This window comes from Chelmon rostratus, chromosome 24, assembly GCF_017976325.1.
Source record: "Chelmon rostratus isolate fCheRos1 chromosome 24, fCheRos1.pri, whole genome shotgun sequence".
Classification (NCBI taxonomy): domain Eukaryota; kingdom Metazoa; phylum Chordata; class Actinopteri; order Chaetodontiformes; family Chaetodontidae; genus Chelmon; species Chelmon rostratus.
The window spans coordinates 14,679,691-14,692,118 of record NC_055681.1 but is presented as its reverse complement, the minus strand read 5'-3'; the positions used below and the strand labels follow the sequence as shown (position 1 = coordinate 14,692,118).

The 12,428-nt window shown below is 39.8% G+C and overlaps 1 protein-coding gene across 1 annotated transcript; it reads right to left on the bottom strand.

The window, feature by feature from the left end:
- Window positions 1–2,720: 2,720 nt before the first annotated feature.
- LOC121627130 (heat shock transcription factor 2 binding protein) lies at window positions 2,721–12,064 on the bottom strand. Its single transcript, XM_041965813.1, has 9 exons — window positions 12,005–12,064; window positions 11,194–11,329; window positions 9,419–9,522; window positions 9,021–9,170; window positions 8,708–8,852; window positions 7,692–7,809; window positions 5,774–5,877; window positions 3,468–3,667; window positions 2,721–2,732 (listed from the first exon to the last, which is right to left on the bottom strand). The coding sequence occupies exons 1-9, from the start codon at window positions 12,062–12,064 to the stop codon at window positions 2,721–2,723; spliced, it is 1,029 nt and encodes a 342-aa protein (XP_041821747.1).
- Window positions 12,065–12,428: the final 364 nt, after the last annotated feature.

Sequence of the window (12,428 nt, the reverse complement as noted above, 5' to 3'; positions counted from 1 at the left end):
AGGCTGAGTGGTTGGGGTTGACCAGGTGGAGGTGCTGGAGGGGCTCAGCCCCCCTACAACCTGCATCGACTGGGATGGATGACGACAGAATCTCTATCCTCCACCCCTTGGCTTGTTGTTCTTCCTTTTACTTAGAGGATATCTGTGTCCTCCTCACTTCACTTTCTCCTCTGTAGAATCTTATTAGCACACTCTTCCAGTATTATTAGTATCATTGTTTGAGATGAACAAAAATCTCCCCATGAGGATGGTTAAGTGAGGGGCGGCTGGACTTTTTAAGGAGAAAACTACTAAAAGGATGAGACATTCACATGACCTGATGCTTCATTCTGCTGATTGTTGTTGATCTGTGTTAGAGCGAGCCCTCTGACAGCACAGATGGTTGGGGTTAAGCTTGGATGAAAATGTCACATGTCTTGTCCCAGATTTTCCATCAGTGAAGTTCTCTGAGGCCCTGGCTGCTTCCATTCTTGTGCTGACATTTTGAACCCTCTCCTATCTTGTCTTAAATATATCCTGTGCTGTAGTCTAGACCCTGTTCAATGGATACCTGCTCATAATTGAGAAGTCCATACTAAGGAAACATACAATAAAGTTGTACAATTAACCAAAAGCAACTCCTGTGAGGATTTTTTTATTTTTTTTATTTTCAGTTTTCGGATTTCAGTTTATTCAACTTGATGCAAAGTGCTAAAAATGACATTAGTGCAACTCTTCTGGGTTCCAAGTGACTCTTAGTGACTCTAAGCTAACATGTTTCCACTTAGGAAGGATATAGAGTTTTTAAGCTATAATCCTTTAAATTGTCCCAATTCATTCATTCATATCACCTTCTCATGTATAAGGGATCGACGGAAATGATGCAGCATGTAATCCTGTGTTACTGTTTATAATTTGATCTGACCGAAATCAGCTTCAGTAGTTCACCCTCGCACAGTTGCATCAGAGCTGGATTAACCCAAGATTTCCTATTACTGCTGCTTCACATTAAAAGCATTCAACTAGTGAAACATGGAGTGGATTATATTGTGAAACAACCAGTGTAAAAATGCAATAAAATTAATTATTGTAACTGAGGTTACAATCATAACCGTTCAACAAAAAATTTGTAAAACAAGAAAACAGTCATTTTTTATCAGTTGATGACTTCATTTTTGAAAAGGAATATTGGAACATGTAGTAGTAGCAACACGAAGAGCTGCAGGCGGCACAACTCCACACCTGCTCCAGCTACACAGCAACACACCCAACTTTATTTTGTTCTGCTGCAGGAAAACTACTTGTGCCTGATCTCCTACCACTGCTCTGCAGATCATATTCAACTATACATCAAATCCCAAAATTGTCCATATTAGATGAATGCTTAAAAGTCTGAAAAGTGTCTCTCAATACTGCCTTTGCCTCAATATGCTCTTGTTACTCTCTGATGATAGATAAAAGATCGGGTTTTGAGGCACATGTCGGGAATCTACAGGTGGTGAAACACCAAGATGCAGCAATGTGCCAGCAAAGAAGACTCCAAGCTAGTAGACATGGATGTAAACAATGCTAGATTTTTAAAATTGGCTTTGTAAATGTGTCATGTGGAAAGAGAACATCCACCAAGGGTTGTTGTGACAAGCTGATCACTGGAACTTAAGAGTTGAAAAGAGGTGTCACACACTCTGGCTCCATATGCATTTGTTTTAGGTGACGTTTCAGCCCTCAGGCCTTCACAATCCTGAGTCCTGGTAAGACCCAGTCACTGGTATGTTAAGTAGGCCACACCCTAGTAACACATCTGATAGTGATCAGATAATCATGTTCCACAATTAAGTTGAGAAATCATCAAGGCCTTGAGGCCTCTGGGGAGTTGGACAGACTGCATCAAAAACAAGATGTGTGACACAAATTGGATAGTGAAAGGAAAAGTAGACACGAACTTTGCATTAATGATACAAACAGAAATGCTTTCTTGTTGCATTAATACTGTAATGTAACTAACTTGACATCCTCCACAGTTCTTGTGCTCTCTCATCTGTAAATGTGTGCTATTCTGAAGAGCATGGAGGGAGCTCCATATGGACTGTAAAGGAACGGTGATGGATTTCAGCTGTGTGAAATATATAGATCAGACTATCAAACGTCATCTCAGAAAACTTCTTTTTATGAAAACAGAAAGACAGTGCTCTGAAGCAGTGCAAAGACCTTCTTTAATGTATCTTGTACAAACCCATATTATATTCAACGTAACAAACAAATTAAGATGTAATAATGTGAACACATCTGAGGGCTCAACCGTGAACAGTGAAACATTTTGATATAAAAGGTTGCTCCTTTGACTTTTATATGTTTAACATTGATGAAAACTTCTCTACATTTTCTCCTCACTTTGCACACAAAGTGCTAATAACAGCACAAACACAGGCAGATCTAATGTCACATGAAGAGATGTTAACACAGGAGGAGAAGTGTACGGACGATACTGAATCCACTTCAGAGGCTGCTCTGTTTACATCCCTGAAATTAAGATATACACCGTCAGATTAAAGAAAAAGAAAAGCTAAAGTAATAAGCCCTATTCATTATTCACAAGTGTCACAATTTGCAGTCCTGTCAAAATTCAAATTGTTCATCTTATTGTTCCCTCACTCGGACGTTTGAGCTTCACTGTGCAGAATGATGCATGTGTTCACATTTATCTGCTGAAGAGAGGAAGCTTCTCTGTGCTCACATTAATCTCAGTTTAACACCTAGACATACAGAACCGGAACAGGACTCGTGACATCACAGCTAGATGGGATCATACCGTAGTTGAATAAGCAGCTTAATGATTGTGATGTGTAAAACCTGAACCCTCCAGGTCACAGACAGTTAGAATGAATTTTTCACTAAAGTCAGAGACATCTGGGCGGTTAAACCTTTAACAACAATGACACTTCCATACTCAGATTCTGGAGTTTGGGAGGGAAAAGCGTAGTTATTATACAAGTGTAAGGGTGTTCATTTTATGAGAAACACACCATGTTTAAACCTATAATGCCGTGGGTATCATATTTGATACATGCATTTCTGAAACGTTTTGCATTACCATATGGTAAAAACTTTGCTCAAAACAATACAAACAAAAAAACACATTTGCAAATTTTTTTAAATAAAAAAAATGTTAAAGGGCCAAATAAAGTCTTCAAATAAAAAAAAATAGATTTTTCTGTCCATTATTTCTTGGGTCAGGCATTATAGGGTTAATAACGTTGTGTATAAAATTGTGCATGTAACCCCCCCCATTTGTGGGTTTTTTTGTCAGTACATGTACTGAGGCAAACAGTGAGATCTGTGGAATCATACCACTGATCACTACCTGTGACAACCAACCAGTATTTGTTGCAGAATAATACATGTATTTAAACACATATACTTAATTACTTTGCTTTGATTTATGGTATGGAGGGGCTACAAGGGTTCAATATGTGCTGTGACTGTGATACCTGTTGGAGGGCCTGCAGGTCCTCCAAGGTCTGCTGGGCAGCTGCTCTCAGGCTGGGCTGCACCGTGGAGGTGAGCTGGCTGACGCGAGCCCGGATGTCTGGATCCAGCAGAGAAGAGCCCAGCAAAAGCAGCACCTCCTCCTCCAACAGCACCGACTGAAGGAGACGCAGAGAGTGGAGACACACCTCCCAGTCTCTGTCTGTCAGAGACAGAGACAGAGATCAACAACAGAGATCGAAGCTAGTTAGTGTTCCTTGTGCCACACTGGTTTGTTATTAGTTATTTACATTTCTCTTTTGTTCTTGGATTTGGCCCCAGCCTGCTCCCTCAGTTTTTGTTGCCTGCCTGTTTTGTTTGACTAAAATCAGCTTTAATTTAAGCAGGCTTCCTGCCTTGTCGCTTCACAACAACAGGGACACTGGCAATGCCAAATGTAGCAATGCTGCTGTTAGTGTGCGTCACTGATGGACTACTACATTAAAATAATGAAAGTAAGAGGTTAGAGACCACAAGAAAATCAAAGATTTCATGATCACATTTTATTATCATCAATAACTTGTATTCTAAATGCAAAACAATAGAGAGGATACAGGTATCACAGCATAGCATGTGTGGTCTCTAATGTTTCACATATACAGGATCTATGTATGTCTGGATCTTGCTTTGGGAGTAATGTGACAGTGGGCTGTTTCTATTTGTCTGATCATAAAATGTTTTTTCATTTATTTGAAAAAAAGCTCAATGGGAATGTCATAAATCCCCGGTGATTTACCAGGAGAGAAAGAGTTAATGGCATCCAATAACTCTCCTTCTGAAACTTCACCTTCAAAACTGAGTGTCTGATCATAGTTTACCAAAAAAAAAATCCTCTGAATGCACATGAAAGGACTCAGTCAGATGAGTAAAGAGAACAAATGAGAATGAAAAATAAACACTGCATCATTTAAAGGTAAGAAACTGAATGAAATGACTTGAATTGTTACAATAACACATCAGATCTTTGGTATCAGATCCTAGGTAATCACCAATAATACATTTTGATACCTTGGAAACAAGAGATAAGAAAATAATCAATATGACTAGTTTGTTGTCCTCTGAGCCATGTAATAGTTTTTCAGGCTGGAACGTGTAGCCTCCAAATGTCCACTAAATCTAAGGATGCCTTGGACTTCAAGTGCCTGGGGACAGCTGTTGGAGGAGCTCTGCCTAGATTTAAAACTGTACTGAAACCTCCAACTGTCACATTTTGGTTATTATTTTGTGTGTAGATAACATTATTACTAAAATAAATATTAGATCATCTTCATTTGGAGTTAATATATTGACTATATTTAAGTCGAAATTGTCTGTTACATCTAACATAATCCAACTTCCATCCTCATACATTTGGAGAGAGTGAACTATGTGTTGCAGTTCCTTCTTCCTTCCAGTTTAATTCATTTTTGGAATGAGAATATGTTTATTGCATACAAATTATTTTAATACTTTTCTATCTTGTGAAAACTTCATTTCTTTTGGAAATATTAGCCAAGCCAGTTACAGTTACAGCTGTGCATTGTAACTGTTATACTACTACATGTCTCACATCATCTAAAAAGAAAGAATTACAAAATACCTTTTTTCATACTTGGTAAAGATCATAAAAAACAACTTCAAAGAAATGAACACTAATTTAAGCACACATGAAACACAAAAATGTTATCTCATCCCCTTCCCATTTACTTTAGCTAAATATCTAGTTGTGGAAATTACTGGAATAGCAAAAAGCCATGCCCCCCTCTAATAAAAGAAAGACAGAAGCAACAATGGGCAAACATGAGCTACAACTGCACATTATGCGGAAGAATGCAATAACAAACTATTCTGAAAAGAAATAACTTTTCACACTATACACACAAATGTACTGTTATGTACTACATGTACAGGTACTGTACTAGTTATTTGAATTATGAATTTGAAGTTGGTACCCTACTGATTTTGTCTGTTTTTAGTTTATTGGTGATTTACTGTTGACATTTGTGACTCTAGCAAATCTTCTGCCCTCTCTCAGATCTGTACTGAGCAGTTCATAATGGAAACCCTGTAACTGCCTTGATATACTGTAAATGTACTTTACAAGTATATGTAAATGACAAAAACAGTACATAACAGCTTTCCAGTGTTCCTTTATCAGTGGTGCCTTTGGTGCACTTGCTATTTAGAGAGTTAATGACCTCTGATAGGTTGAAGGAAGCTGGTCCCTGTGTAAAATTTGTGCCAGAGTTAAGTTATATGAATGAGGCGTGTTTCCAAATAGTCTCCTTACCATTCAGCAGGGTCTTGATGAGAGGCAGGAGTCCTGGGTTCTCACTGATGTACTTCAGTCCTTTAACACTGATACTGACATTATACAGAGCCATCAGCATCAATCTGCAGCACAACATAGTCATAGTTAGTACATAGTCAGCTTTACCAAAACACAACTGCATGCTTTCTAAGTACAACACTGACACCTACTGGCCACATCTAGATACTGACATGCCTGACAATCTATAAATGCATTTATTTCCAGTTCTAATCTAACCTGTAAATGGTCAGTGTGCATTCAAATGGCTGGTCTACACTATGCAGTTAAATAAGCGATGATGTTCCTTTATTGTGGTTATTTAAGCTTTTTGGTTGAACATGTTGCAATTACAGCCAAGACGTTAAGTTTCAGAGGTCACGCCATTTATTAAAGTATAGGTTCAGATTTTTCAAATCTGGCAAACACTGACATTATGAACGGTGAGAGAGTTAATGGTCACTGTGATCATTCCCCCTCTCTATTTTCAGGAATCAGACACCAGAAGTAAGATAAAAATGTAAAAATTCTGAATGGCCAAATAAAATAAAAAATAATTAAAGATTCATGAAGTATAATAGATAAACATTTAAATAAAGTCATTGTAAATAATGTGAGTAAAACCAGAAGTGTAAGGTGTGGTATTAAAAGGAAAAAAAGATAAAACTAATAAGAGAATAAAATAGCAAGGGGAGGGAGACGTGATGAAGCTAAACCACACGTTATGAAGTTATGAAGAGGAAAACAATCAAGAAAATACAAAAAGAGTAAAATGGATATACCAACTAGAACAGGCTGAAACAAATGAATAAAGGAAAGAGAAATCAATAAAGTAAATAAGGTTCAATGAAAAGCCAGATTAAAAAGGTAGGTCTTGAGTTGCTGTTCCAGAGACAAAGACCACAGTAATAAAACCTCACCGTGGGTTTTTCCTTCAGACTTCTGGTATAATTAAAAGGCCACTACCAGAAGACGTGAGGGTTCCAGAGGGTTCATAGGATAAAAGCAAATAGGTTGGACTAAGACCATTAAGAGGATCTTAAAATAAATCCCATAGCAAACAAGTAGCCAGTGCAGAGACTTTGAAATTGGTGTAATATGTGCTTTCTTTCTGGTCATTGCAGCACATGTGCTGCTGACTTCTGAATTAATTATTAGCTATATTGTTTTTAGGGAGACCAGAAAGCAGAGCATTACAGTGTGCATTAGTGTCTCTGTATTGGCTTAAGAGAGAAACAGAAGCATTCTTGCAATGTTTTTCAAATGATGAAATGCAGTCTTAGTGACATTTCTAATATGAGGATGAAGATGACTCCCAGGTTTTTTACCTGTTGACAGGGGTTTAGTGCCAGTGCACAGAGTTTCTCATCGAGTTTCTCTCTCTGAGCTTCAGAACCAATAACCAAAACTTTAGTTTTGTCCTGGCTGAGCTGTAAAAACTTCTCAAGCATGCATAATTTGACATCTGAACAACAGTTAAAAAGTGCATCGATCGGCTCATATGAACTTCAGCTGATCTCTACAGGTCAGTTTTATACACAATGTGGACTGAGAATTTTGTCCCCCAGTTCTTACAATATCAGCACTCTATGAAGGAATCTCTGCACAACCAGTACGGGACAGGAAGAGTGATTATAGCGACCGGTAACTCTTTCAACATATATATGTAGCATGTGAGTGTTGTATCTTGCAAAAATATTTGTCTGTCCTTTCTGAAAAAGTTAAAGTTGGTCAAGGGGGATCTAGTCCTGTCATGATTTATGGGTCAGATGATCAGATCAGATTCAACTTTATGTTTCATATTTGGTTAAATCTAAATTTCTCTATTTCAGGCCATCATCAGACCAACAATGAAAGTACCAGTGGTTTGTGTTGTGTATTCTACCACAGCTCCACGTACACTTTCAGTTTGGGGAAGACACCAGGCTTCATCAACTCCAGAAGCATCATTAGAGTGTCAAGTAGGACATGAGCCGAGCTGGACAGGAAGTCCCGCCCACACGTTACTGCCGCTATGTCTGATTGACATGGAATAAAGACAAAGCAGGTTATTGAGAGATGCAAGGTCAAGAGTTGCTGTGAGGCATTAACACATTATCAGTTTATGTTGCATTCACTTCCTGTAGGAGGAATTTCAGAACTGACATCAATGATATTAAAACTGTTTGATATGATCACTATGTTATGCTTCCAGTTTACTGTTCTGTGCCATGGTCCGGCAGTGCCCCTCCCTCATTCTTTGTGCTCCTGCTGTTCACCTATGCATTGTTCCATGTTTGTTCTCTCTCTGTCTGTGTGCGAGTTTGCCCGGGCATCTGCCAATCACCTGTCTCTGCCTGCCAAACAACCTGCACAGCTGCAGCCCGTTCACTCATCTAGCTCCTTCAGTGTGCTGTATATATCCTGGCTCTACTTTTCAGTTTTTGCCACACCGTTCAATTTATCGATGCAGTATTATGCTCTGGCTAAGCTCTATGTTTGTCAGTATTTTCCTTTGTGTCTGCTTTTGTGTGCCCATAATTTCTGTACCTGGGGCTCATATCCTTTTGTGATCTCTGCCTGCCTCGCCCAGTGACCAGCTAGTCTGTCCTCTGGCTGACAACCCAACTCTCTCTGTCTGTCCTGCTTCACCATAAACTGTGGATCAGCTCTCCAAATCCTCATCGTCTTTTCAATAAAACTAGATTTACTCAAAAATCTACTTGTCTGAGTTCTGCTTTTGGGTCCAAAACATAATTCAACATAACATTCTGCACCTGAATCATATGAGCTGCTGTGACCAAGTGGATCCAGGTAAAACTCAGTGGTATAGAACAATACCAATGTGCTATTATACTATAAAAGCAGTACAAAATAGGAATCTTGAAGCATGTGTGAATACACTAATATGTTCCTAGACTGATGCTGTGAACTCACTAGTAATGGTTCCAGCCAGAGCCAGTACAAACTGGTGCTCCTGGGAGTTGTGGTCCTCGGTTTCAGTTTTCACCTCCTCATCCAGAGACCTGACGAAGCTCTCAAGAGTCTGAGCAGCCACTGTCAGGAAGGACTGCAGCTTCCCCTGCACCACCATCAGCACACACACGTATATGCACATGCACTGGACGACACAACTCCACCAATCAGTTGTCAAATTTCCAATTAGTATCTCACTGTTTAATATGAAACTCTGAGAGTCTGACTGTCTGAGTAAAACACTCACAAAGTCAAACTTGTGGAAACAACTTACATCAGCCAGCCAGTGTGTGATCGTGTGCTCCCTGGCAGAGCTGCTCCACAGCAGACTGCAGGCTGCAGATCCCAAACCAGAGCAGAAGTCGGCCTGCTGCTGCAGCTCTGCTCCGCTCTGCCATAGCTGCTCACGTAGAAGCAGCTTCTCCTGTACACATACAACTGTAAGTGGTAATGCACAGCAAGGTTTCCTGATATACACAAAATAATGGCTGAGCTACAGCCTGAAAACACCATGGTTCTACATAGAGTGGAATTTCAGTCAAGCTATCTGCAAAGTTCTATGGCAGAGAAACCAATGCCTGCTCATTGATCTCATTGTTTTGAGTCAAGGCCTTACACATACATTGTGAACACACACTTCTTTCCAGTCAGACATGATCTTGCCTCTCTCACCTCTCTCTCTTTCTGACATTCAGTCTGCACTGCATCCAGTCGCGACTGCAGGTGCAGACACTTCTGTCGCAACTGCTCCTTATCCTGTACAAGGTGCCCCTTCACTTCTCATACACAAACATACAGACAGAGATTTGTGGGTTTACAGATCAAGAAAGGAATTTCTTATCTGTGCATGTGACACTAAGTTTACAGCAAAGCAATGATCCAATAAAATCGATGCCATACATAGAATTATGTCACCTAAGGATGACGATTTGCTGGGCCAGCTGTACAAAATATCACAACACCAACAAGCAGATAGTGATGCCAAATACAATCTACTGGACAACATTTTACTTGGTTTCATGTATGAAATGCGAGCACAGTGTAATTCAATCTACACAGCTCTCTAACATTTAGAGTTGTTTTATTTCAAATTCAATGACATGACATGGTCATCTGCCAACCAATCACTGTCAACCAGGTGAATAAATTAATTCATGAAAAATGATGTAATCCATAGCAACAGGGTGACGCCCATCTGTTCCCTTCTCTTAGTTCTTTAGTAAAAGTGTCTCTCAGCAGCTTTGTGAAATGAAAAGTGCTTAAGAGGAAACTCTTAGATGGGACCTCGTAGTGTCATTTAGCGGGACTTCTAGTGGTAAGATAAGAATCTTTGTGAATACAGCCTCTGATCTTGGTACTGTATGTGTATATAAGGTCAGGTGGCCACATCTGTGGCCATATTCATAAAAATTCCTTGTGAAAAGAGTTGCTCTTAGTGACAAAATTCTTAGAATGATGATGTTTCCCCGTTACAGTTCAGATGAGATCCTGTAAGTTATTCACAAAGATGGTGAAAAACTGTTAGGAGTAGGGAGGAGGACTGCTTAGAGCAGGCATGTCCAAACTATTCCATAAAGGGCCGTGTGGCTGCAGGTTTTCGTTCCAACCAAGGAGGAGCACACCAGGCCAGCCAATCAACATCAAGGGATCACTGAGTTATCAGCTGAAGACTGAGCTCAGCTAATTAAGCTGGTGTGCTCCTCCTTGGTTGGAACGAAAACCTGCAGCCACACGGCCCTTTATGGAATAGTTTGGACATGCCTGGCTTAGAGGTTACACAGTTTCTTAAGCAAAGGAAGAAACGGTGGAAAGAGAAAGAGGTAGGAGAAATGTTCTCCAAACTCTGAATCACAGAGAGTTAATGAAGCGTTCAAGATTAGATCGTGCTGGACTAAGATTTGTGGCTGATCTCAATCGAGATGTGTGCACATCCCCCACCCAATGCAACAACGATACAACGCCAGAAATGAAAGCGATCACAACACCAAGATATTCGGTGGCTGGAAAAATGCAGCAGCCCAGCAGTGATGACTTGGGTCTGAGTTATGTCAATTATAGAAGCTGGCCAACAATCACAGAAGGCCTATCAAATAGATCACGTACTGAAATTACCAGCATGGTAATAAATGTAAGCAAATAAACACAACAACCATCAGCATGTGAACAGGTGAATCACACCTTTAAAAAGCATGCGTCATGTCTAGCAACAGGGTGAACCACGCTTCTCCACTTAGATAAAAGTCTTGAATCGACGATAAGAATAAAAATCTAGTTCCACTGTTCATGAAAAAAGCTCAGTAGAATGCAGCACCAATCACAACTCTCGTATGAGTATGACTGTACCTCACAGCAGTCAAATGTCACTGGATAAAACACACATTATATGACAGAGTATCCACCTTATCAAAACATTTTCTGCCTCAAGGTTAGGTTTAATGGAAACATACTTGTCTGAGCTACTCGAGCTTTGCGCAGCCTTTCAATCAGGTCCCTGTTCAGAACTTTGGGCAGGAACTCCCTCAGCTGCATGACCTCTGTGGTTAACTTCTCTAAATCTCTTTTCCTCACTCTGACAAATACATCCTGAAAGGTGAAACAGACAAACATCAATGCAGATGGATCTGAAAGGTTGTTAGGGTAGTATTTAAAAAACACCTCTATCCACCCACCAAGTTACTAATCTGCCCACAACACCACATAAGGTGACATATTATCTATTTTTTCAGTGTTCAGTAATCTCTACACAGACTTGAGAAACAATTAAAGGATTGTCTGGATCACAGTGATAAATATTTAGGTTAACAAGGCTGAAGCTGTTACACACTAGCAGCTGTGTTCATTCTAAATTATTATTGCATGTATTATTATATGTACAATATATAATAATTATTATTATCATCATTGTAATCATTACTACATCAATTGAGGCTGTGGTTAAAACTGCCATTTTACAGATAAAAGCACCAGCAAACTGTCCCGTAGGTGGCGCTGTGTGACCAGATGAGGTCAGGTTCCAGGAACCACCAACAGCATCACTTACCTGTTTTTTTAAACCCATCAATTAATATGAAAGCATCCTCAAACACATTTGAAAATGACACGTCGGACTAAAAACGAATGACGGTGGAGTAGAGCCAAAACAATAACCATATCACGTTAACCGTGCTAGCATTATTTTTAAACTTGGATTAACCCTTGGCGGCAGTCTGGTACTGAACAAGTCAAAGTAATACTGAACGTGTGTACTTGAGCGGGTACCTGTTTCTTTGCATTTACCTGACTCAGAGCCAGCGATTTCCCGCCTACTGACGCCGACATGCTACGTGTTTATAGTCTTCCTCCGCTTCTGCTTTTGGACCTTACTGCCCTGTGGACTGTTAGCATTGTCGGTAGCAAGTTTAGCACATCCTCAAACCTAGCATGAGAACACAATAAGCTGATAAACGTTAATCGCAAGAAAAAAGTGGTACAGCTGTTCTGCCCAATTAATATGAATTACTGAATATTAATTAATATTGTCCGATATAATTTTATACATAATGTAGTATAATATTCCTCACTTGTGAGTATGGCGTTCATTTCAGTTTCCCTCCGACCTCTAGGTGGCACAGCGGCGGACGCTGTTCCTGACCGGTGTTTAGCCGAAACCGTCTAGAATGGCGGAAATGGCCTCGATGTGCAC

Bases quoted from the DNA above. Each gene is read 5' to 3' on its own strand.
- LOC121627130 (XM_041965813.1), bottom strand. From the start codon at position 12,064: ATGTCGGCGTCAGTAGGCGGGAAATCGCTGGCTCTGAGTCAGGTAAAT. The intron at 9,523-11,193 runs GTATGTTTCCAT...GTGTATGAGAAG, and splicing joins AGCTCGAGTAGCTCAGACAA to TGAAGGGGCACCTTGTACAG. The intron at 9,171-9,418 runs GTGAGAGAGGCA...GTATGTGTACAG, and splicing joins AATGTCAGAAAGAGAGAGAG to GAGAAGCTGCTTCTACGTGA.